At 45.8% G+C, this 26,306-nt stretch overlaps 2 protein-coding genes across 3 annotated transcripts; both read left to right on the plus strand.

Annotated features, from left to right (window-relative positions):
- Window positions 1-237: 237 nt before the first annotated feature.
- nit1 (nitrilase 1) lies at window positions 238-2,367 on the plus strand. Its single transcript, XM_076092234.1, has 6 exons — window positions 238-432; window positions 654-887; window positions 1,063-1,166; window positions 1,260-1,396; window positions 1,501-1,626; window positions 1,709-2,367. The coding sequence occupies exons 1-6, from the start codon at window positions 344-346 to the stop codon at window positions 1,973-1,975; spliced, it is 957 nt and encodes a 318-aa protein (XP_075948349.1). The 5' UTR covers window positions 238-343; the 3' UTR covers window positions 1,976-2,367.
- An 893-nt stretch (window positions 2,368-3,260) lies between these two features.
- Window positions 3,261-25,800, plus strand: clcn3 (chloride channel 3). Of its 2 annotated transcripts, XM_076092564.1 has the most exons (15): window positions 3,261-3,365; window positions 7,057-7,238; window positions 14,584-14,744; window positions 15,579-15,678; window positions 16,185-16,372; window positions 16,516-16,638; window positions 17,119-17,325; window positions 17,462-17,542; window positions 17,683-17,935; window positions 18,125-18,417; window positions 18,506-18,692; window positions 18,793-19,191; window positions 19,274-19,490; window positions 20,615-20,690; window positions 23,392-25,800. In XM_076092564.1, the coding sequence occupies exons 2-15, from the start codon at window positions 7,076-7,078 to the stop codon at window positions 23,563-23,565; spliced, it is 2,622 nt and encodes an 873-aa protein (XP_075948679.1). In that variant the 5' UTR covers window positions 3,261-3,365; window positions 7,057-7,075; the 3' UTR covers window positions 23,566-25,800. The 2 variants fall into 2 exon arrangements, with proteins under 2 accessions (XP_075948679.1, XP_075948680.1); XM_076092565.1 differs by lacking the exons at window positions 3,261-3,365; window positions 7,057-7,238; window positions 20,615-20,690 and adding an exon at window positions 9,329-9,632.
- The last annotated feature ends 506 nt before the right edge of the window (window positions 25,801-26,306 follow it).

Below are 26,306 nucleotides of genomic sequence, written 5' to 3' on the forward strand. Positions count from 1 at the left end.
TACTCAAGTAAGGTATAAGTACCTCAAAATACCTCATAGTTACTTCCACCACTGCCTTGCTCCAAGAACAATCTAACTACTAATATTCAAAAATAGAGTGAAGTACATCCAAACAACTCAGCACTCTAACCAACCAAAGCCTTCAAAACTCAACACTCCAAATACTCTCCAGCAGGTGGAGGTGATGTGCCTTAATGTTGGTTTCTATCCTCTGATAAACAACAGAAGAAGACTAGCTCGGCTGACTCTTCCTGCTGTACACTTAAACACTACTGAACCAAACATATGTGACACTAACACGGGCTAAACGGGACGTGACGTGCTGTCTGGGTCACTTGGACCAATGTTCATGGTCAGGTGCATTTTGGGAACTTGTGCAAAGACTTTGGCCTCTCTTCCAGTTTGGAAACAACAGATCAAGCTACAAAACAGGTAAGCTTACTATCCTGACAAGGGAGTGTATTGTTATGCTCTCTAACAGCTGTCCCTCTAAACAAGGGACCTATTTTGTGTTTTGCAGAGCTGTGCAATATTGCACAATGAATATATAACAAAATAACCGGTGCAGTTAATGGTCAACCATGGTTGTCCTTCGATCTTTGCATGCAGCGTCTGTGCTCTGGACATAACAACAACCTCTCCTCTCCCTGCAGGATGTCGACTTCACCTCGCCCAGTGGCCGCAGTGTGTCAGGTGACGGTCACCCCAGACAAAGAGGCCAACTTCTCCGCCTGCAAGCAGCTGGTGGAGGAAGCCCAGGCACGAGGCGCCAGCATGGTCTTCCTCCCCGAGGCCTTCGACTACATCGGATCCAGCAGGGAGGAGACGCTGTCGCTGTCTGAGAGCCTGACGGGGGACACAATCTCAAAATACACTCAGCTGGCCAGGTAGACAGAACCAGTCTGGGTTTAGTACGTTTATTGTTACAAAGTGTAAATATGTATCTATAGTCAACTCTGAATCCATCAGCAGGCAGCTACTCTACTACTGTCTCGTGTATCTCATGTGGAGGATGTGAATAATTGCCATTTCTTCATGTATTTTAACCCGTCCTCCTTCCAGGAAGTTGGAAGTGTGGCTGTCTCTCGGAGGATTTCATGAACGAGGACATGACTGGGAGTCTGACAGACGAATCTACAACAGTCACGTCATAATTAATGATAAAGGTAACCGCTCATTAAACAAGCTCTCTATACGTTCTCTCACTCGCAACAAACGCACTCATGAAAATCATTGTCACATTGTCGTTACACCCACAGGTGACATCGCCTCAGTTTACAGGAAGTCCCATTTGTTCGATGTGGAGCTGCCAGACAAAGGTGTGTCCCTTAAAGAAAGTGCCTTCACCATCCCGGGACCCTCCCTCGTGTCTCCGGTCCAAACTCCCATCGGCAAGGTGTCATTTTATGAGATAAGAATCATCACAGAGTGGAGCTTAAAATGCACAATCTGTTTGTGTTCTGTGTCTTTGTTCTGACTATTTATATTTTGTGGCCACAGGTTGGCCTGGGCATCTGCTATGACCTGAGATTCCCGGAGTTATCGCTGGCTCTGCGACGGCACGGGGCAGAGATTCTGACGTATCCATCAGCCTTCACTGAAGCAACAGGAGCTGCTCACTGGGAGGTGGGATGAGTTCACTCACGCTTGCAATGAAAGGACAACTATAAACCCAAGCAAGCATTTATCCCGTGTCTTTTATTCCCAGGTGTTGCTCCGTGCGCGGGCCATCGAGAACCAGTGTTTCGTCCTGGCGGCGGCGCAGGTCGGCCGGCACACCGAGAAGCGGCGGTCGTACGGCCACGCGTTGGCGGTGGACCCGTGGGGGGAGGTGCTGGCCGACTGCGGGGGGGAGAAGCCGGGCGTGGTGCTGGTGGAGATCGACCCGGAGAAGGTCGGCAGCACCAGGAGGAACATGCCGGTCCAACGGCACCGCAGAGACACTGGTTTCTATCACAGTCTGGAGAAGACTTGACAACGAGAGAAGTGAAGAGTGCATCAGCAGCACTTCAAGTGACTGAGTTTATTATCGGTATATGGTTCAAAATCAGCCTTCTCTTCTTTTACTGCTTACTCAGCTGTCCTGGTTTAACTTTTAAATCATCTTGTCATCACTGCAGTAGATAATCTCACCAAATGAGTCTATACAAATTAGATGTTACTCATATTTGCCACTAGGTGGTGCTGTTGGGTAGTAACGATATTAGAAACAGGAGGAAATAGTGGTAAATTACAGATATATGTTGTACTGAATGGATATGTTCATATTATTTAATTAGATTAAATACCGTAAAAAAAAACATCACCTTCACTTTGTTTGTTTGTCTTCTGTTTCCAGTAACAAAATAAATAGTTAAATTGTGAAAATGCATCACTGACTCTGAATGATGATATCAGATTATGAGTGAAATTAAGTTTTTAATCTCTCTAATGGGTGCCCAAAAAAAGAGTTTGAGATAAAAACCATGTATACAACTATTTTAAAATTGCACTTAAGTACATTTACTTAAGTATTGTACTTTAAGTACAATTTTGAGGTACTTGTATACATGTTTGTTTTGAGTATTTCCATTTTACTTCCTGTCCAGTGAAAACCACGTATCCACAGATGTGTTGATTTTGAATATTTGTGATAAAAATAAGGATGAAATGTTTCTTTATGTGTTGAGAAAATTATCCTACTTCTTAAGCTAAATAAACTATTAAAACCTGGATCAGCTGGAAAATACATCATCTCAAAACAGGTCATATTATTTACAGATACTTGGTTCTCACGGGACAGTGACGCTACAAACATATGGTGATCTCATAGAATATGACAGATTAAACTACCCTTTGTATATAAATTATAAATGAGCACTACTATAATAATCTACAGCACCATATACATTAATGCAGCAAAAATAGTAATCATGTATAATAGAAAAACACTGACGGAGAACATTTTAATGCACAATGAGTACACGTTTGATACTTTAAGCACATTTACCAGATACTACTTGCATATTTTAGTACTTTTACCCAAGGATATGAGTACTTCCTCCACCAGAACCATGCAGTTACACTGTCCCCGATATGATTCATCCCCTCCCGTTTGATTTGCAGTGACTGGATGAATTATTGATCATATTTCTGCCTGTTTTACCATCACACAGACTGCGGGTGGGAGCTGCTGCTGTTAGGATGTGAGGATGGGAAACAGGAAGTGAACGTCACTGACACAGGAATGGGACTGAAAAAAGAAAACACCATCATGATGAGGAGAATGTCAAATCCACTCGTGTAAAGGAAACACAAACCCCCCCGTTTCAACCCGACAAAAGGATGAACTGTCGTGTCCGAGCTGTAATTGATGCATCACGAAGGTAACGTGCTTCTGTAACGGTTTGACGGTTAGCTGTGTGTTTCACCGCCCGAGGCCGTGTATCCATCCGATGCCGTGCAGTTTGAGTGATATTTAAATGGAGATTTACCGTAAAATGTGCATATTTTGTGGATATAACTTGTCGTTTGTGTGGTTCTCAGGCCTGTGGCTGCTTGTCGAAGGGAAACTGAGGCTACACAAACTAACGTTGCATGCAAAACGCTCCTATTTTCACCGGTAAATGTACCAGTCGGCTAACGGCTGTGCGCGTGCTGCAAAAGGACTAATCTTGTTGCCATGCTGACTGTGTCGTGGTTGTTTTCCATCATTAGATAAGCACACTAGTCTCGTGCTTGTGAACTCCTCTCTTCCACAAAATCATCCTCAACACATTCATATTTATTCTGGTATTTTTTGTAACAATGAGACTTTAAAGCAACACTTAACATAAGTTTTTTTTATATATATATATATATATATATATATATATAATGCAATTTACAATCTTAAGTTATTTCTGAGGCAAAAAGTTAGTTATTTAAAGTGAATTTAGTTGGTTTTCTTAGTCTTTTACGCTGAATATCTGGACATTTTCTTGGATTAATTAAGCAATTTAAATATAATATAAAATATCAGTTGTAATGGCTGTTTTTCACCATGTTTGAGACCAAACAATTGATTGAGAAAATGTGTTTATTTCATGTTTATTTGTAAAGGGACGAGTATATTCACACCTGCCACATGGCGCAGCACGTTGTCGCATGTCTTTAGACTGCGAAATAATACAAAAGTTAGTTGTAACTCTGGTATTTTGTGCATTAAATAAAACTACATTCAGATATGAAGTTACTTCTGCTGAGGTCTGATAAGGAAATGACAATTGACTCTAAATTAAACAGAGGCCTTTGAGTCAATGCGATGAGTTATGACCCTAAACATGACGTATCCACGTTTATATTCATCTTATTCCATTTCACACAGCCCCATCCTCTAACCAGGACCGTACCTGTCGACAAGATGTCACACATAAAGTAGTTAAATGTTAAACTTAAGTTAATGTTCCCCCACTTTTACCTCTTGGCTCCATCACTGTTCAGTCATTCTGTTTATGTTTAAACCACTTGTGTCCTCTGTTAGCCTCACACAGGCGGGTCAAACCAAAGGCCCTCCTCATTTGATTTGCTCTGATTGTTGATTTAACCAGCGCTGCTGATTGTGTTAACGTCTGTCTGGAGTGTTTCGTCTCGGTTCAGCACGACCTTAAGAGTTTAATTCACAGACGGACGGTCGAGACGCCTCATTTAAGTTTTTACCTCCTTCCCCTCCGTGAGATCACGTAAAGCACTTGTCTTGACAACAATTACAGCATGATGGGGTTAACTAACATGTCGAAAGGTTTACTTGAATGGCTGCATTTCTTTTACTGCATGGCTGCAGGCCTGACATGTATTATTCATAATTCAGCATTCATTTTGTAAGAGTAGGAGCTTCCCCTGTCTTCTGTGAGGCTTGTTGTGTTTTATTATTTTTGTATGTTTTACTTCAGTGTCTCCCCTCTAGAGACAGCAGCATATATTGACTGATATTCAGTTTTCCTGTGTGTTGTTTTCTCAGACTGACACCACTACATGGCTGCACATCTCCAGGAGTTAGTCAGGGCCCACGTGTTGTTGAAGTGCTGTTAATTGTGATGACTGAGCACTCCCTGTAGTGTTGGAGCTGGTGTACGCTGGATGTTTTTGATCCATATATCGATCGCCATGTTGTCTTTTTGAAGGATGCGTGTCGACGTCTACAGGAAGAGGTGTGAGCCTGTCGGTTAGAGGGAGGGCAAAGAAAACCCGCTGAGTCACGTCCCGGCAACGGTCGCCTGGGCAACACCTCCATAGTGACCAGCCGGAGGAAGATAAAGGCCCTCGTTGCTCAACTTAGTTGCGTAACATCAGCGGTCCCCGCAACGTTTTGTTCACCTCGCTGTTGATTATGCTGCTGTCATCGACCGCCACGCACACACAGACACACACGCACAGATACACACACACACACACACACACACACACACAGACACACCCCCAGCTTATCCACGTCCTCAAACAGCATAATGAAATCTGACTGGTAGGATAGTAGCTCCTCAATAATCAACATCCTCTGGTCTCTCTGGTGTAATTACTGTTTTAATTACTGTTGCAAACATGTGAAGGGAAACATGAATAAGTGTACTGCAGGCTTTTCATAATTATAGCTTTCTGTTCAGAGAAGTAGCACAAGAGATGACGAGTGTAATTAAAGCAGCCGTCGTTAAGAGGCTCAGAAGCTTCATATCAGAGCTGTCTGTCTGCAGGAGCGAGTCCTAAAACCTGGAAGTGATTTAGTATTTTTGCCCCTCCGGTTCCCTCGTCTCAATGTTGTTTTGTTCATTCCCACTTGTGTATTTTGTGGTGTTACCGTCATAACAAAGTGTCTGGATTCATTTGTTAGAGGAGAGCGACTTTCACCGCAACACCCGATGAATCTGAATTGGAGCTTGAACTCCAAATAGTTGTTTTTTTTGAGAAATCCACTTCCTAAATCGGCCTAGCTGACTGCAACGTTTCTTTTCCTTCACTTCCTTTTCATGGTGCTGCAGGAGAAAGAAGAAGTATGCAGTCTAATCCATTCAGGTCGATATGAAGGGAGTTTATAAATCCTCTATTGCTCTCTATCTTCACAGAGATATGGAGCCGCCCGTCAGACCGTAAAGGATTAGTGAAGATCACTCAGGCGTCGGCACATTAAATGTCTATCTTTCTCCTAAACTCTCCTCTTTGTTACGTTGAGACGGATATTCTATAAATATCTTCTCATTTTCATGACATTGTGCTCGGGCCGGATCCGTTCAGGTCACAGGTTCTGGTGTAGTTTCCACCCCCTCCACAGGGGGGCGGTGTTTGATCACAGCTGAGGTGCTGAGTGTTGACTCTGCTCTGCTCTGTTTGGTCCATCACTTTTAGTACCATAACCATCCTCCCATGCTGAAAACATATCTTCAAACTTTAGATTGACTTTCACACTAGTGATGAATCACAGCTGGACTGTGTTCTCGTTCCGCTCCTTGGATCTCTGCTGAAGTGGTCCAGTTGTTTGTTCTCGATCACTCCACCTCAACGCCGACAGTCCGCCTTCATCTTAAACTCTGATGGATGTCCTGAGTCCCTTCCCGCTCATTCCGTCCACACCTCGTTCCCTTTTTCTGTTACTTCATCTTCCATCTTCCATCACCGGTTATAAAACAATACTGTGATAATTTATCTTGTAAGAAAATAGACAAAACTTGCTCGTTTGGTTTCCCAGTGAAGACACCAGTTGCCTCATTCTCCAAATATAACTGGACAGAAATGCGACGGATGAAATGACCGACCGTGTGATCAGAAGTTCGGGTTTTTGTTTGTTTGTCTTGAGAGAAAGCTCTGGAAACCGGTTGTGTTTCGATGTTTTTTTGCTGGACCATAAATGTATGTACGACTATAACCTCTCCATCACGGCCTCACCGAGCGCCCGTCTGTCAGTATGCGCGTTACCATCCCACCCTGACCCACTCCACCTTGCAGACTCTCTAATCCAGCATCCTCACAACACGGTGTGTGTGTGTGTGTGTGTGTGTGTGTGTATCTCCACCACTCCCCTCCTTCCTTCCCTCCCTCCTTATCATCCAGGGCACCGGTGCGTTGCTAAATGGAGTCGGAGCAGCTGTACCACAGAGGCTACTGCAGGAACAGCTACAACAGCATCGCCAGCGCCAGCAGCGACGAGGAGCTGCTGGATGGAGCCGGCGCCATCATGGACTTCCACACCACCGAGGACGACAACCTGCTGGATGGGGACGCTGCCTCCCCAGGTAGGGAGAACAGGACACGTCCAAATACCCCCCCCCCCCAAGCTGTTTGATTGGTCCTGGACCTTTGTGCGCTTCCCCTCCGTGACCCGGGCCTCACGAAAACAAACCAGATAGGACCTTTCCTTGAACTCTGTGAGCTTCCCACCGATTCTCCCCGTTGCTGCGTCTTCACCGCCGATGTCAAGACGCATCAAGTGTGTGTTCGCTCGTGTGTGTGTTGCTGTCGCTCTGCCATCTGCCCCCTCCACCTCCCCACCCTCCACCCCATCATCTCCATCCACACCCATCAGCTGCTCTACGTGCCGTCTTGTCACACCCTGCAGACACCGTCATGAATGGTTATAAAACTATTCAATGATATTTAAATGGAAAATGAATATGGCTGTAGGCAGCCAAAGGCTTTTTGCATTGTCCAGTTAAATATCAATTAACTAATTGCTTTATAACTATTTTTAAGGCTCTCTAAGGACAGTTTGTTTTTTAGTATTTAAAGTTGTTTTTGTGTTTTGCACACCTCACTTTTCTTGTCTTTTGATCCGCCTCCACTTTATTGTGTGCTTTGGCTTTTGCTCGTTCCTCCTCTTCCTTTGTCTCTTGGCTTACGTGGATTGGTCTCTCCTGTCAGGTAGCAATGATCTTCATTCATTCATTCATAGTTAGACGGCTACTACGAGTGATCTCTGCCGTGCCTTCGTCCTCCCCTGGCTGCCATCCACGCTACATGATTACAGTCATTCCTGTCATTCCACTGCAGTCACCTGTTTCTCATTCATTCACAAACTCCGTGGCGCTCTTTGACGGACATATCTAGTGTCCCGTCGACATCCGATCTGCAGCTTCCTGTTTGTTCCTCCTCGTCTTGAGTGAAAAAAAACGCTGATTCCTCTCTTTTCGGTTTTGGCTTGCGTCTGATTGGACAGAAAGCACAAAGGTTGTGTCGGAGGGTGTCGACTGAGCTTGACTCTCCACATGTTGAAGGAATCTGATAACAGCTGTTAACCAGGTTGTAACAAAGGCCAGCAATCCTTTACAGCCACTACTGTATCTGGCTCCACCTTTATTTGTGTGTGACACCTGTACGTGCTCCGACATTCCCACGAAACAGTTTGGCTTCCAGCCCGTGTGAGCTATAGCGCTTCAGGAATTCTCTGGCGGCCTGGTTTCTGCCTTGAAGCTGGTGTGCCGCCTGTTTTCTGCCTCCCCGGGGCTATTTCTGTGTGCAGTAGTGAGGGAGTGGGTTAACTGCAGAGCTTGTAAAGCCCTCCTCCGGGTGAGCACGGGGTCTGTGCTCCCGTGGAGACTGTTTTCTAAAACTTTTTTTGTTTGCTTGGAGGAAGTAAAGCTTTGGGAACTACGGGTCTTTGAACTGAAAGAGATTCAGTGTTCCGTTTCCTTTTAACTCGCTGGATTACATAAACTCTGGAGATTTTTCTGCTTCAAGCTTCATGTTGTTTTTCCGCCGGTTTGACGTCCTGACTGGGACTTGTGGAGCGGTGACGGTAACAAACTATGGCTGACATCACCTGTGTCAGGAGCCCTGCTGAAAGGTAAGGGAGCATGGAGGTCTCACAGATGACAGACTGCTTTTATTTCTATTATAGTGAAAACAAACAGCGTGTGAATAATCCGGGTCCCGTTCTTTAGACCTGGAAGCTGCATTGTTTGATATAATAACACATGATCACACCAAGTTTACAAAACACCCTCTGTCTCGCTTTTGATTATTTAACCCTTGAAATCCACTTCAGTTCACATGGGTTGGAAAGTAGAAATTGAAGACACCATTTTTCACAGAAAGGGGAAAAACCCAAAGTCTCAGTTTAGCATCTTATGAGATAAAGAAAGCAGCAAAGTCAACTGATTGGCTTATATTTTCAGCTCTATTTCTTTATTATCCACAGTAGAACTTCCAGTACTTCTTACTTTAACCCCCCCCCCCCCCTCTCCACTTGCTCAGAATAGAATATTCCATTATAGAGCTTGCCCTATCAAACACACACCCCTCTGGCCCGGCAGCATGGTCTCTCCCATCTGATCTCCCCTAGTTACCGACCGGACTGGTGTGCTCGTCCTTCCCTTTGAGTGTGTGTGTGTGTGTGTGTGGTGACATCATCAGTCAGCTGCTGCAGTAGAGTGAGAGAGAAAGGGAGGGAGGGGGAGAGAGAGAGAGGACACACACACTCACTCACTCACAGCCCCTCTTGTCTTCCTCTGGTAAACATGGCAGCGGTGGCAGCGACTGACACACAGTGCGTAGTGAAGCCTAGCTTAGCTTAGCTTAGCTTAGCCTAGCCTCAGCTGTCAACATGGAGGAGGAGGACGCAGCGGCCGACCCCTATCTGCCCTACGACGGGGGAGGGGACACCATCCCCCTGCAGGAGATCCCTAAAAGAGGTACGCCACGTCCTCTTCTTTCCTCCCTCTTCCCCTCCGTTTCCCTCCTTTCCTCACCCTGCTGTGATGACAGATGCCATCCTCCTCCTCCTTCTTCTTGGACAGTGAGTGCATGTCGCCATACGGTGGCTTCACCATGTTATTGGTGTCGGAAATCATGGTGCCAGTATGGATTTGAAAGCTATCGGCTGCATGTTCCTTGGGAGCAAAACAGCCACCTGCCCAGCTCACCATTCACCTCTCTGTAGATGATCAACCAGGTGTGTGTGTGTGTGTGTGTGTGTGTGTGTGTGTGTGTGTGTGTGTGTGTGTGTGTGTGTGTGTGTGTGTGTGTGTGTGTGTGTGTGTGTGTGTGTGTGTGTGTGTGTGTGTGTGTGTGTGTGTGTGTGTGTGTGTGTGTGTGTGTGTGTGTGTGTGTGTGTGTGCGTGCGTGCGTAAGCCAGAGATAATGAGAGAGTGTGAAGGCTTGGGCTCGGGCCTGTAAGCAGCAGCGACTGAAGGCAGACACGATGGGCATCCATTTTAATTCCCCCACACACACACACACACACAGAGAGAGAGGCACAGTCAAGGCTTTGGAACTGGATGTTCGTAGCCGTGTGTCGTTGAGGAGTCGGACACCTGTTGGCCAGATTCAGGCCGTCGCCTTACATCACATCTCCCATAACGAGGTCCTCGGGGGTGACGGCAAATCTGAGTTCTCGCACCGTGTGTGTGTGTGTCCTTGTTTTTCTCTCCCGTGTGGCCTTCTGGGAGTTTTCTTTCACTTGCCTGTGCGTAGGTTCCTACAGGCCTTGTTAGATTTCCTACGGTGAGCGAGCAGAGACAAAAGGCCCCTAGTGAGTCCACTTTGTGCAAAGGGATGTCCCTGAATCCAAGCTTCTCTCTCTCTCTCCTTGCAGATGCACAGCGTCGTGCGTAGTTTACAGTCCAGCTTGTGATCCTCTCCTTTCTTGAAATCTTCGTCACAAGAGGACCACATCCAACCGTACATCCACCCCATTATATATACCTATTATAACCCAGATATGTTTCTGTGACAGTTTCCTGCTTTAATAACCCGTAAACCTCGTCATAGTGTTCATACAATTTAAGGTAATTTACCTTAAACACTGTGTCCTGAAACCAACACGTCGTATGTAAACAAACACAGGTGGGCTTTTTTCAGACTTTGATTCCACCAGTCTGGTAAACAGGCCCAGCGTCGGTCTATAACCGGGGCTTCTCGGCCTGTAAGGAGGGTTGTCGGGGTCAGTTTATGATGCTGATCACATGACTGCTGAGCAGACTAACCCAACTCCAATCGCCGCGTCGCTGCTCTAATGGGAAAGAAACCGAAGCCTTTTCTTCACACGCGTGTCTCTCTGTCAGTGTAGCTTTTGGGGTTTTCTGTTTTCCTCGGCGGCACCCTGATGGGTGCCAGTAGTGCTGCATCATCAGGATGGTCTGATATATATGTCATCAATCAAATCCCCACGTTTTTTCCTTCTGGAAGCTGAAAATGTTCCTTTCTAAATAAGCCATTCTGATCCTAAAATGTTGCAGCAGTTACTGCAGTGTGGAGCTGCAGTGTTATCGTTGTGCTGTATCGTCTTCACAGTCTCACACTGCTGGTGTTTTTTACAGGTACAAATGTATTCAAACCAATGAAATTATACATTACAAGCACTCGGTTTGTAGCACGAATATGTTCATTGGCACCAGACTTTTGCAGAAATCTTGAGTTAAATGTTTTGTACCATATTTTTGTGTCTGTGTCAGCATTTCTGCTCCTACTTTTTGTATAGTGCGCTTCCTAGTGGATATCCTGTTGCTTTGTCATCAAGTTTGTTCCACTTTCGACATCAAGAGGCTCACTTTATGATGGGTAGTGATTCTTTAATTAGTGAACGAGTGAAATCTGTCATGTACATGAAGGAATTTGTTACACACAGCATTCATTTTGAATCAACCAGCGAGGCAGCTGTTGTCATTTTTGTGCATTGAGAAATGCCTAATATATCAGTAAAACTTCTGCTATGGAGTCCTTTCTACTAGCAACAAAATGTTCAGCTAAAATATGAATAAATAAGTGTTTCCCTCAATAAACCAGAATCCAAAGCAGCCACAAGACGTGTCGCACATTTCTTAAGGGGGTACGTTTATTCTGACTGAAACGGCTCCCTCTCTTGTGCTTACTATGCAGATGTGCAAACTGATGACTCGAAGGAAAGTCGGTCTTACAACCACGTAAACATTTCCTTTGAAATAGTTTGTTTGGGGGGTATTTTTGCCCGCAGATGTCCAAGTCTGTCTGTTGATATGTTCAAAAAAGGTCACATCTCAGTCCTGTCCGAAAATACAGACCTCCATATCAGACTTCCCTGCATCCCCTTCACTTACACACACACACACACACACACACACACACACTATCCCTGGACATCTCTGCCAAGCTTGGCGCTCTCACTGCTGCTGACTGTAGAACAGTTGCGTACACACACTCCCTTCCTTCTCTCTGAACAGGATACACATCTGCCGTTCAGATGAAAAGCAACACTTTGACATTTTGTCCCTGCGTCTTCAGGAAATTCTCACCGAACTTATTTCTCCTCTCCGACATCAAAGCCCCCCCCCCGATGAGAGCTAATAAGCTGCACTTTCTTTTTCAAAGGCCGTGTCATGGCCCACATTCGTAGTGTGGGAAACGGGATTTATCTTCCGCTTATGTCTCAGTTATTAAGGATAAAAACAATGAAAACTAAGATGTATGTGATCTGATACGAAGCTCATTTATTATATATGGTAATAGCTTTTGTATTGTTGTAACAGCTGCAGTGTAGGGATGCTGGGAGAGGATGCATTGGTGTCATTGTATGATCCGTTTTACGGGATTTTTAATGTTAAATCAGAGGGTTAACGTCTATGAATGAGGCCTTGTTCGCCGCTGAGTTGTTACGCTCAGGAGATTATGAATGCATTGTGGACTGGAATGTGTACGTTTGCTGCTCAAACGGCAACAAGACTTCGTATTAATCCCGGTGTGTCGTTACTCTCGGACACATTTCTGCATTCACATCTGAATGAGAGCTGCTGAATGTGAGCACGTTGAGGTGCTTTTGTTTCAGATCACATCCGTCACAAAATGACATGCAGGGAGCGAAATTATCATTTTAACTTTTACCATTTTTTGTTTGCGTTCTCTACGCTTAAGTGGCTTTTTGGCAGGAAACCAACAAGTCATTCAGTAGTTCCTTTTTTTTTTTTTTGTACTGATCTTATCTTTGTCTGATAAAATAGTAGAATTTCTACCCTCGGTCACATCCTCTGCTGTCAGCATCTGTGTCTAATCACAGGATGCTGGAAAACTCAGCAGCGACACGCCGGACTGACGTGTGACGGACCGCGTGGCATTGAGAGAATAAACGAATGAAGTCGAGATGGACCGTTACAAACTAACCGTGTAAGAGCGCTTGAGGTCGGTTTCAAAGAGCGAACCGGAAATATTTGTTTAGGGAAACCAAATTAGTTTGTCTTCTGGTAATTTAAATTGCAGTTGAAGAATAACTCAATATTTTCACATAGCGACATAAGATTTGTTTCTAGCTCGTATCTCTTGTTCCTGTGGTAAACGTTCTGCTATCTCTTGGTAAATGTTAAAATTGTACCTCATCCTCCGACGTCTGATCCCTCCAAGTGATAAACTGCCCATGTATTTCCCCTTTAAGGTATAAATATGTTAAATAACAGAAGCTTTAAATGATGCTTTTTACCATATTTGTACGACTGGATACTTGGTTTGTTCGGTGCGTTCACAGAGCAGCGTTCGTCACTATTTAGCCTCTGTTAACACATCGTAGTTACACCTGTTCATATTAAAGAATCTGATATTTCTCAATGTGCACAGACAGGATCAACAAGTTGTGATGCGTCACATAATCCTTTGGACAAATGCAGAATTTTCCGACTGTTGCTCTCTCGTCGTCTCTCTTTTGTCCGTGTTACACACTGAACTGCCTTTGTGTTGCAGATAAAGACGTCTCGCATATTTGCGTCGTCACAAGTGGGAGGATTTCAAATGTCAAATGATCAAACGTGCAAGTTAAAGTTGATGAGATTTTGGTTATCCCCCTTTGTTGTCTCGGAGCTATAACATAGAATATTATTTCATGAAAGACATTTTCTGATCATGCAGCCAGGAAAGCCACGCAAATCCTGAGAGGTTTTCTGGATAACAGGCAGAGATAATTCTTCTTTTTCCTCGCTCTGTTATATAGTGTGTGTGTGTGTGTGTGCTGATGTGAGTCATATGTTTTGCTCACCCTTTTATTGAATCCGTGCATCCATCTAGACGGACCAGATCCGATCAACCAGAGACATTTAGTGTCTCATGCTGTTGTTATGAGCGTTAGATAATAATCTATTTATAGTATCTGGACAGCGTTTGCATTGTGTGCTTTGTTGTTACATGCGATACGCAGCCTATGCTGTGACTAATCGTACTCATGTCGAAGTCATTACTGAACTAACTGCCTTTAACCCAATAACTACGGGCAGTCACGTTGTCTGGCGGCCTAGAGGCCGATAATGAGACATCCAGGTTCTTGTTTTTAGGGCTTCAAGAACAGCTGTTCAGGTTGAGCAGCTTACTTCACCACCAAGGCTCCTGCGTAGGCGTGACTGTGTGTGTATAAATGTGGATAAAAGTTGACCCCCCCCGTACATTTCAGGGTATAGTTAACTCATCCAAATGTCGTGGCGGTGCAGATAAATGTCAACTCCCTCGTTGTTACGTTCCACATGAGGGGATGGACTGCAGGCCTTGCGGGGTTTGTCTCAGAGGAGCTGTGTCATTATCTCTCAGCGGTGACTGTGTGGTTTTGCTCCGCAGTGTTTCTCTCATGTTACTGAGTTGAATCGCGTTAGCACTACATTTTTATACCATGAGCTTACTCTCATCTTTCCTCCTCAGGGTCTAACTACGTCATGTCTAACGGGGGCGGGGCGCCCAGCAGCACCACCCACCTGCTGGACTTCCTAGAGGAGCCCATCCCGGGTGTGGGGACCTACGACGACTTCCACACCATCGACTGGGTCCGTGAGAAGTGCAAGGACCGCGAGAGGCACCGGAAGGTGAGGAGACCGAGGCCCGGCTGAAGATATTTAACCTCAACGGTCTCAGTATGCTTCAAACCAGCTCGTGTGTACGACGCGTCCTCTGACTCTCACGTCTAAAGGAGAAAGTGATACTCGTCTCTCTCCAGTATCCTCGTAGCTTCTGCCTTATTACAGTTCAAAAAAGCCACATTGGCGAAAAAAACATCCTCTGCTGAACAGGAAGTGATGTATGACACACTTCCTGTGGAGCAACAGTTTGTTTGGGTTGCACAAATGTATGGGTAACTGGGTAGTTATGCAGCATCAGCAGTTTAGGGTTTTTAGAGAAGGGGAATAGTTCAATCAACCTACAGAAACTGCAACAATCAACAGAAAATCCAAAGATGCATCATTTAATATCTATAAAATTAAGAAATGTTGGTTTTCACTCGCATCTCTCAGTCTTCATCAGCATGAACTCGTGAATGATGAATCAGAAAATAGACTGTCGGCCTCCTGCCCTTCATGTCCACAACCTCTCTCTGGCAACACTTTTATCCAAATATTGACTCACCGTTACACTCTCCTGGAAACGATAGCTCTGAGAATTTGAATGTTATTTGAATACTCAAATATTGTTTTACCTGCTTTACAGGAATTTTATCGTTTTATTGAAGCAACAGTGGAAACGCAGCCGCTGGAGTAGATAACTGAATTGTTTATCATTGGGGAGAAGTTAAAAACCTTTGACCTACTTGCATTACTGCCACCTTAAGTCATTTAATAATGCTCATCCTAAGATTATAAATGTAGTTTTCTGTGTTGTTTATGTATTGCATTTAGCTTTTGTTTGCTAACTGCGTGTTTTAGATCAACAGCAAGAAGAAGGACTCGGCATGGGAGTTCACAAAGAGCCTGTACGACGCCTGGTCCGGGTGGCTGGTGGTGACGCTCACTGGCTTGGCCTCAGGTAACGCACACAAACAACACAAGCACACGGCCGGCATCTGCTCTGCTGGTGACTCTCTCATGCTTTGCCTCGGGCAGCTTGTGCTCAGTCTCTCTCTCTCTCTCTGCGTCTTTTGCTCTCGTTTAACCGCAAACTGAAGCATTTCCTTTCTCCTTAAAGCAGCAACGATCAACACAAAGGAGTTCTGTTTATTTGACCACCAGAACACCTTTGTGAGGACAAGCTAGTCAACGTTTTAGTTTGAAAGCTTCTCTAACATCCAGGTTTAAAATGGAGGGGAATGGGCACAATACTCACAGATAACAGGCTCATATAAAAAAATGGTAGCATAAATAGCAAGCTAACGCACTCTTTTTTTTCCTCTTCTTCCACATCCTCTCTCCTCCCTGCCTTCACCTCCTCACCCCTCCTTTCCTCCCTGCCTTCACCTCCTCACCCCTCCTTTCCTCCCTGCCTTTAACTCCTCACGCCTCCTTTCCTCCCTGGTTACCTTCTCCCGTCGCCAGGTGCTTTGGCTGGCCTGATTGACATTGCTGCCGATTGGTTGAACGACCTGAAGGAGGGCGTGTGCCTGAGCGCCATGTGGTTCAACCACGAGCAGTGCTGCTGGACGTCCAATGAGACCACTTTCGCTGAGCGGGACAAGTGCCCCCAGTGGAAGAGCTGGGCTGAGCTAATACTGGGGCAGGCCGAGGTAGACTAACACAGGCACACGTTAGGGACATCATCGCCGCTAACGCAGCCTCAAAACATCCTCCATGTTTACGTGTTTACAGTAAAATGTACATTACATGAGATCCAAGGAGTTGACTCCTCTACTTCCTCTCCTCTCTGCAGGGCCCCGGCTCGTACATCATGAACTACTTCATGTACACCTACTGGGCTCTGTCCTTCGCCTTCCTGGCTGTCTGTCTGGTCAAGGTGTTCGCTCCCTACGCCTGCGGCTCGGGGATCCCTGAGGTGAGGAAAAAACCCTTTTCAGGTACACTTGAAAGACGCTTGCAGCTGCATGCAGGGACCTTATTTACACCTCTTGTGGGAAACTCCAACATCCAAGAGAGTCGGCTTTCAAGCAACTGTTTCAGAGTGAGGGAACGAGCTCGTGCACATTACAGATGTTCTGTTTCATCTCTCGGGTTTTCTCATTTTCTCATGTTCCAATCAATTTCGCTCTGGGTGTCAGAAACGCAAAGTAGCGCATGAAATAGAAAGCCTATAAATCTCTGCAGCTGACTCCGTGAAAGCGGTCTAATTAGTTACGTGCACTCTCTGGGGTCCTCGAGGCGTGTCGTCATTCGTATGGGGTTTCCCTTTAATGTCGTCAAGAGGCTTAAAAATGTTCACTCAGTGGGCAGCAGGGAGATGTGACAGGTTTGAAAATCAAACCTACCGTTGTAGCTAGACTTCAATTTTAATCTTTACCTCTTCCTCTCTCCCCAGATCAAAACCATCCTGAGTGGGTTCATCATCCGGGGCTACCTGGGCAAGTGGACCCTGTTGATCAAGACCGTCACTCTGATTCTGGCCGTGGCGTCCGGCCTCAGCCTGGGGAAGGAGGGCCCCCTGGTCCACGTGGCCTGCTGCTGTGGGAACATCTTCTCCTACCTGTTCCCCAAGTACAGCAAGAACGAGGCCAAGAAACGAGAGGTGGGAGAGAAGGAAATTGAAGTCGATGTTGTAACGTTAAATTGTCTGACAGTCTTTGATGTATTCATTATTAAGATATGTGTGTGTTTTTAAACCCCATCACATCAGCTGAGGTGCGTTTGTTTTGTTCTCTCAGGTTCTCTCGGCTGCGTCGGCGGCCGGGGTGTCCGTTGCTTTTGGAGCCCCGATTGGAGGAGTGCTCTTCAGCTTGGAGGAGGTACGCTTCACGTCGACTGTTGAACTGACCAGAAATTACTCTCAAGCTTCTCTCCATGCTCCAAAATCACAGCATAACGCTCACTCTAAATGGCAGGATAACGATTTAAAGTGATCATCTCCTCTCTCTCTCTCGTCCAGGTGAGCTACTACTTCCCCCTCAAGACGCTGTGGCGCTCCTTCTTCGCCGCCCTGGTGGCGGCCTTCGTCCTGCGCTCCATCAACCCGTTTGGGAACAGCCGCCTGGTGCTGTTCTACGTGGAGTACCACACGCCGTGGTACCTGTTTGAGCTCATCCCTTTCATCCTCCTGGGAGTGTTCGGAGGCCTCTGGGGCGCCTTCTTCATCCGAGCCAACATCGCTTGGTGCCGGCGGCGCAAGTCGACGCGCTTCGGCAAGTATTTCAGACTGGGGCTATGTCAGCCAGCCCAGGTCTGGAGGAGGAAGTCGTTGGAAATGATGACGCTGTCAGAAAGATCAGCTGTTTGCACTCGCAGAAGTATTTGATTGGAGGTCCAGGTTAAAGGCACAGCATGTTAACAGCCTCACACATTATAACATGTTGCATTGTCCGTGTCTTTAGGCAAGTACCCGGTGTTGGAGGTGATCTTGGTGGCGGCCATCACGGCCATAGTTGCTTTCCCGAACCCGTACACCCGTCAGAACACCAGCGAGCTGATAAAGGAGCTGTTCACCGACTGCGGCCCGCTGGAGTCCTCGCAGCTCTGCCAGTACCGCAGCCAGATGAACGGCAGCAAGGCCTTCACCGACAACCCCAACCGGCCGTCAGGGCCCGGCGTCTACGCCGCCATTTGGCAGCTGTGCCTGGCGCTCATCTTTAAAATCATCATGACCATATTCACCTTTGGACTCAAGGTGATGCCTGGATGTTTTTTTTTCCTAACGGGGGGGGCCGCAGATGTCTTTATCAACTCTAACGCCACTTCCTGTTTCTCGTCCGTAGGTACCGTCGGGTTTGTTCATCCCCAGCATGGCCATCGGGGCGATCGCAGGGCGAATCGTCGGCATCGCCGTGGAGCAGCTGGCCTACTATCACCACGACTGGTTCATGTTCAAAGAGTGGTGCGAGGTAGGAGCCGACTGCGTCACTCCGGGGCTCTACGCCATGGTGGGGGCCGCGGCATGTCTGGGTGAGTCAGCGGATTACAAAGTGATGGTGTATAGTGAAATGTCTTCTTTAGACCCTTTTTGTCTCGAGGTGTGTTCATGCTCCTGTCTTACTCTCTTCAGGCGGTGTGACCCGTATGACCGTCTCCCTGGTCGTCATCGTCTTCGAGCTGACCGGCGGGTTGGAGTACATCGTCCCCCTCATGGCCGCCGTCATGACCAGCAAATGGGTGGGCGACGCGTTTGGCCGCGAGGGGATCTACGAGGCCCACATCCGTCTGAACGGGTACCCGTTCCTGGACGCCAAGGAGGAATTCACGCACATCACGCTGGCCAGGGAGGTGATGAGGCCTCGACGCAGCGACCCGCCGTTAGCGGTGCTGACGCAGGACGACCTGACGGTGGAGGAGCTGCAGAGCACCATCAATGAAACCAGTTATAATGGTTTCCCTGTGATCGTGTCCAAGGAGTCCCAGAGGCTGGTGGGCTTCGCTCTGCGCAGGGACATCAATATCGCTATCGGTAACTGAACTTCTTTCTCCGCACAGGAACGGTACTCGGTAAGGGACAGCCTTTTGATCGTGATGTCTTTTCTCGTCGACAGAAAATGCTCGTCGCAAGCAGGAGGGCATCATGTTGAACTCCAGGGTGTACTTCACCCAGCACGCGCCCACCCTGCCGGCCGACAGCCCCCGGCCCCTCAAACTGCGCTCCATCCTGGACATGAGTCCCTTCACGGTCACCGACCACACCCCCATGGAGATCGTGGTGGACATCTTCAGAAAGATGGGGCTGCGCCAGTGTCTGGTCACTCACAACGGGTAAGTAGGAAGTTAAAATCGTCCAAAGAGGAAGGATGTGCTGTAAGAACGGAAGGTAAATCCTTCTCGCATCCTTTTTTCTTCTGGTGCCGTTATGATTGACTTACCCGTCTGAGGTCGACAAACTTTGCACAGACATGTACACACTGACCGGTGTTGCATGGGCTCTAAAAACCCCTGGGTTTCCCCTGTAATCTGCATGGCCTGGCCTAACCGCTGTGCTGCACCTCCCTTACCCCCCCCCCCCCCCCCCCACACCGAGCAATAACTGAGCTGCCGAGACTAACTAACTACATAACAGGTGTCACGTTGGGGAATATAGTCAATAACGTCTGTCGATGTGTGCTCTCATTCTGAGAAGACACCTGCTGATGAGATGTAGGAGTTACAAGACGGATTGTGTTCAATTCTTCTTTATTTACAGATCACTTCTCTCAGTTTGCTGTGGCAATCAGTTTGTTTTCATTTACGCCCTTATGTTAAACTATTGTTTTTAACATTTTAAAGGATAAAGCGTGCGTTATTCTATATTTTTACTTTCTGTCAATAAATCTGATTATACAACCAAAACCAAGAAAAAGTTATATATGTTTTTGATTGACAGACGACACTTACTAGTGTTATGTGATTTATTGACATTAAGAAAAATATCACTAGACTCATTTTTTTAACATTTAAGTAAATCCAAATTTCGTGCAATTTTTCCAGAAAATCTGCAAAATAACACACAAATAAAAAGTGCATCCTGTTGTGTGAATATTGGGAATCCCGTGCATCGAGATAAATCACTGTAGAAGAAGAGGGCGCAACAAAATTACTTTAATAATTCAAACTCAATACCTTCAGATTAAAGACGTATTAGTTTAATAGATGAGTCATAAACTATCCATCACTATACATGCAAAGTTCATTTATAACACTAAGTTTTGTTGTTTTTGTGTCAGTTGAGTTACATTTTTTTAATTTTGAGTTCTATTTAATTTACGTTAAGTTGCAACCTGTTATGTATGTTTGTGTGCTGCTGCTGTCTGTTCTCTCCCTGTCTCTCTTCTGTTTGTTGTTTTCCTTTATTTGTTGTTGTTTTTTATTTGGGCAGTTTACCGAGTAACGAGTGTGTGTTACAGGATTGTTTTGGGCATCATCACAAAGAAGAATATATTAGAGCATCTGGAGGAGCTCAAGCAGCACAAGGAGCCCCTGGTGACTAGCCCCACCCCTTTACACATGTGACCCCTCCCACACTTTCGCACCTGTCTCGTAGGCTCCGCCTCTTAAGAGGGCTGCATGAAACTGTTGACAGTTCCCGGCGACACATTTAGCCGTCCTCCTCTTCTTCTTCCACCTGCTGTTTGCTCTCTGTTGTTCATGGGTTGGTTTGGTGTGGATTCACCTCTAATGCAGTCGCTCATCGTAGAGAAACATCTGTAGATAGACGCTCTCTGGCCTCCACCTTCATCGCCGGCAGCAGTCTTCACCAGTCATCCTATGTAGAAGTGCTTCCTTGTGTTTTTCTGGGTCCTGCAATGTCGGACCTCTCTGGGAACTGTCACCCACATCACTCCAGAGCCCCTTTCAGACGTGTGCCTCGTTACGGCAATTCAACACTTTGACGTTAACGTTGTGACAGCGCTCTCCACTAGCATTGTTCCTGCTTCCATGTCTGAAACGGGCTCAGCAGAGTAGAGCAGCTTTGCAACTCATCCCCATTAAAGTGCATCTGTAGCTTCTGCTGCTTAGTGTTGTGTGAGCTGCGTCATGCTAGCACCTTTTAATAAGATGTCCACCGAGCTACGTCTCTTAGATGTGGTGTCGTTGTGATGTATCCTCTGTAGACTCAACAGTAGATGTTTGCATGTCTGCAGTTGTGTGTTTCCCCATCTTCCTCTCACAACAGTAGTCGATCATGTCATTTTGAGAATTCATCCTCAATTTTCTACCTTCGTTATTGACTGCTTTTTCTTCTTCTTCTTTTGTTTTTGTTTTTAAACGCCCTCCCCTCTCGGCCGCTCCGTTTCGCCCTGGTTCTCCACAGATTGACGGCATCTGACTCGTCGCCTTTACACCCACTTGGCGAGTAGCTAGCGGACCACCGTTGTCTTACTATCTTTAGAGGGTGGTGTTTTGTTTCTAGGAGGGAGGGAGAGGGAGCAGACCTCTAGTGACACGATTCATTCCCGTGTTTCCCTCATCCTGTAGTGGTAGTGAGCGCTGTGGTGCAGTGACGTCCTGTTGACTAGTGCTGGTAGTGAGCTGGCTAGTGATAACCTTAATGAAGCAATTACTAATCCCGTGCTTTAACCTGCCAATGTTTCCTCTTAACCAGCCGTGTCCTGTCCTCCTCAAGAGAGAGTGAACAGATTTATCTTCTAATAAGAAACGTTGATGCTCTCTGCAGGCGAGGGACACAACAGACACAAAGGTTTGCGAGCCAATTAAGCCCATAAAAAAGATATTGCAAATTAGTGAAAAGGATTAAAATCCATTAAAAAAATAAACATGAATTAGCTACAAAAACAAGAAACTAAGATGGTGTTTGAGTAGATTTACCTTATTTATTCTGAAACACACAGCTCACTCTCCAGGATTTGACAATAAAAACCGCTCTGGACTCTGCTGGCTAACGAGGAATGTTGCGTTCACTGACCCGTCACACTCTGATCTGCACCCGGCATCCCGAGCGCTTTACGACTGCTCTTGTTTATTTCTCTGTTTTTAAAAAAATAAGTGAGACAGTCGTAGATCTCAGCAGCTCACCCCGGGTCTGATCTGTGTGTCGTCTCTCCGGTGTGTTTTTGATTTCTCCTGTTGCTCTAGTAGCTGTAGCTCTAATCCCCCTTACAGGTCATCTCAACTCCTCTCCCTCAGACCTGGGTTCAAAGGGTTCTTTTCTCACTTTGTTTGCACTTTATTCTCTTGTTTTTAGGGTTCAAATGAAGCTGAAAGTCTAGTGAACAATACGTGAACGTATGACAAGTATTAAAACAAAGCCTCCTGAGCTTTTTGTTGGACCCAGCTCTGCTCTCCTCTGGCTCTGTAGCAGCTTCAGACGCTTCTCTTCACTTGACCTCAGACTACGTTTCCAGCTGCGTTCAAGAGCACAAGAATCCTGTTTAAACAGCTGGCGAAGTCAAAGCCATTTTACATTTACGCAGCCTGCGATGTGCTCTTGAATCAGCAGGATGAACGTTGAGCATTTAGAGACGTGTAACTGATACAGGCCCGGTCTTTGTTAGCGGGGTCGATCAGGTAAATGTGCTTTATATGAGAGGGAGAAGAAGAAGGAGGCGGCTCCGTCACCTGAGTCAGAAATCTCGTTGCATAAGAAACACAAAAGTAGCAGATTGATAAATTCTAATATAATTAAAAGTGGTACGTCCTTGAAGATGAAATATCCGTCTCCACATCCATCCTCTTCAAAGGTTTCTGACTCCTGTGACGAGGTCGTGTCCTCTTCTCCTTCTCAGAGGTTCTAACTCTTCTCCACGTCCTGTTCACTACTTCCTGTCTCCTTGTAGGATCCAGGTTTTCCTTCCGGTCAGCCTTTTTGGACCGATAACATAGAACGGTTGTGGCAGCGTGTGAAACGGCACCCATCCCTCTGGTAGTTTGGTGCTGTTTCAGACCTGCTTTCACTCCTTTTTTCCCTTCTGGTGACTCACTCCCTCCTCTCCTGCTGCTCACTTTTGTTTCCTCAGGGACTCGTGTTTTTGTTGGCTTTCCGATTGATCAATGTCCAGAAATGTATTTTATGATTCCAATAAAAATCTCGCCATTTGACCAAAACTTGCCAACAAAAGCATGACGTTTTCTCTCCTTCACTCCAAAGCACCGGCACCTCCTCACTCCTCTAACCCTCCTCCTTTCTCTCGTTCCTCCCTCCCTCCTTTGTCTCCCTCTGCAGGCGGCTTCTTGGTATTATCACAAAAAAAGATATCCTCCGTCACATGGCTCAAATGGCAAACCTAGATCCCGAGTCCATCATGTTCAACTGATCCGCTCCTTCCAGGACGGCCGGGGGGGAGGAGGGGACGACAGCGAGGAGGAGGTGCACCTCCTGGACGGCTCCAATCTCTGACATTCGGACCCCGTTTTGTCTTTTTAGTTTTCAGCTCTGTAGACCCTGGACAATGCGGACTGACTGTGGCCCCCAGAGACTTACCGGCCGTGCTCGATAACAGACCTAATATGAGACTTTTATTATCGTGATTCTGGCTGCTGAGGACACACGGAGTTCACGGGTTGACGGCAAACACATGAGGAATGCACTTTTTACACACAACACACACGTACAAAATCACACAAAAAACACACTTTTGCACTTGCAGACACCTCAGACATGCATGCGCTCTCTTCACATACACATAACCTGTAAAGAGACACCCATTTGCACTCTTCATGTGCCTCGCCCTTGTCTCCGCTGAGGTCGTGGTAGACGTCGCCTGGCAGGGGTCAAAGGTCAGAATGAACCGCCGATGAGGGACGCGATGAGGGACCTTGAAACCTCCAGGCGTCTGTTCAAGTAAACTCACTTTCCTCTTCCCCAGACCCGTCCGTCCTCCAGAGAAATACATTGTTTACCTGTGATTTAGATGTGTGTGTGTGTGTGTGTGTGTGTGTGTGTGTGTGTGTGAGAACACGTCTGTTTGTGTGTGTGTGTGTGTGTGTGTCACCTAGCGCCACTACATTCCAGCCAGGTTACCATTGGAAGTGAAAGGACGTGCACCTGCTCCTCACCTCGTCCCTACAACATGTGGCAGAAAGCCATGATCGCTGGCTTCTCCCGACGCACGTTGGTGTATATGGGAAGGCTTTACCAAGGGGGTGTGTGTGTGTAAGTGTGGGTATGTGTGGGTATGTGTGTGTGTGTGTGTTGGGAGTCAGAAATCGATGGGTACTGTATTTCAAGAACAAAAATGTTCCCTGTCAGAAGGAAAAGAAATGGAAAAATGAAGACCCTTGTGAGCATGCGATTTCCTTTCTGAGCCAGCTTCAGCTGTGTGTGTGTGTGTGTGTGTGTGTGTGTCATTCTTGTTGAGTCATTCAGTGTGAAGGCAGGTCGAGTGTGTACGTAAAGGAAACAAACAAAAAAAAAAAGAAAGTGTCCTTTGAGTTCTTCTGTGTTCTCTGTTACAGGAAACTAAATATATCAACTTTCGTTTCTCTCAAAGTCTGACTCTTGCTATCTTTTAGACCTTTGATCTTTCTGTAATCAATGAAGCTTTTATGACTTGAAGTAAAACAAAACTGGAAATCTGCACTGATTTAAGTGAGTGGTGGTGGTGACTTTTCTTTCTCTGAAATCTGTCCAAGTCTTCGGGTAATGATAACGTCTTTTATTTTCAAGCAAGAATTAGTGTTTATCTTATATTCTATTCCCCCTTTACTTTATCAGAGGAAACACTCCCGCTATCAGAAACATGGTTTTCCACTCACTGAAAAACAAAATGTAAAGAGATATTGTATCTTACCGCACGTTGATTAAATGGCATTTCCCAACAGTTGATAGTGTTTGATTTGAGCCACAGCGTGAGCCGGATGAGTTTAAACAGAGACATTAATAACACTTTGCTTTAAAATGACAAGATACAGGAAATCAAAACCAATATAAGAGGTCACTAAATGTTCAAACAAAAACACATTGAGATTTTGAAAGTTTGAAAACTAACAATTATTAGATTTATTGGTCAATTACTCAAGTCCGAGTTGAAGAGCCACAGACCAGTGGGCCTTAATTGGAAGAGTGTTTTGGTCAACTGCTGTTTCCGAGGTCAGGAATCATCTTTTGAGCTTTTGTGTAGAGCAACATGTTTGATTTCATATCCTGTCAATCATCTCACCACCACTGATGTGAAACAAACATCCAGCTACATCTGCACGCTGCTTTCAGTCTCGCTACGTCTGCCGAGTGCCTGCCGTTTTTTAGTGCAAACGATGAAGGGAATTGAAGTGATGGAGAGATGATGAAGCGGGGACAAACGGTAGCACTATCTGTGAAGTGGCAGCAGTGTGTGTGTGAGAGTGTATGTATGTGTGTGTGTGTGAGGAAGGTTGGGTTCATCTTGTGTACTTGTTTCCGTCATGTTTCTACAGGCAGCAGAACATTTGTGAACCAGTGGTGTTGCCTAACATTGTATTTCATACTGATCTCGGTGTTTTCTCCTTTTCTTTCTTTAATTTATGGGTAGTGTCGATAGAGTTGTGCATTATTATGAAGAATTTTATGTATGATTACATTGATTGTTTGATTGTACATTTAAAACGAATATGTAAAGATTAAATTTTTGGTTTAAATTAAAAGGAACAAAACGTGGCAGAGGGTGGTGGTCTTGGTGCTTAAAGGTGCAGTGTGTGGGGGGGGGGGGGGGAATCTGGCGACATCTAGTGGTGAGGTTGCAGATTGCAACTAGCTGAGACTTCTCCTGTGGGCCGAGCGTGTCCATTCTAGGCTACCGTAGAAACATGGCGGACGTATGTGGATGTAAACGACTCATTCTAAGGTAACAAAAACACGATTCTTATTTCAGGTGATTACACACTACAGAAACCACACTTGTTACTATTCCATCTCTGCCAATAGATTCCTCTAAATACACACTGTACCTTTAATTGTTTGTTTTTCTTGGGTATTACGAGAAGTCTTGAACGCTCCATAATTGACTAAACTTCATCTGCTGAGGAAGACCGTGTGATACGCTCAAAAGCTCCGGAAAACAAGTGAGTGAGTGGACCTTTAGTGGAGTCTTGCATAAACTCTACTTAAAAAATGTTAATAAAACTATAATATGAGGAAACACTTGATCAAAAATAATTAGTAAC

Source organism: Anarhichas minor, unplaced genomic scaffold, assembly GCF_050575085.1.
Source record: "Anarhichas minor isolate MPS153535 unplaced genomic scaffold, ASM5057508v1 ptg000016l, whole genome shotgun sequence".
Classification (NCBI taxonomy): Eukaryota; Metazoa; Chordata; class Actinopteri; order Perciformes; family Anarhichadidae; genus Anarhichas; species Anarhichas minor.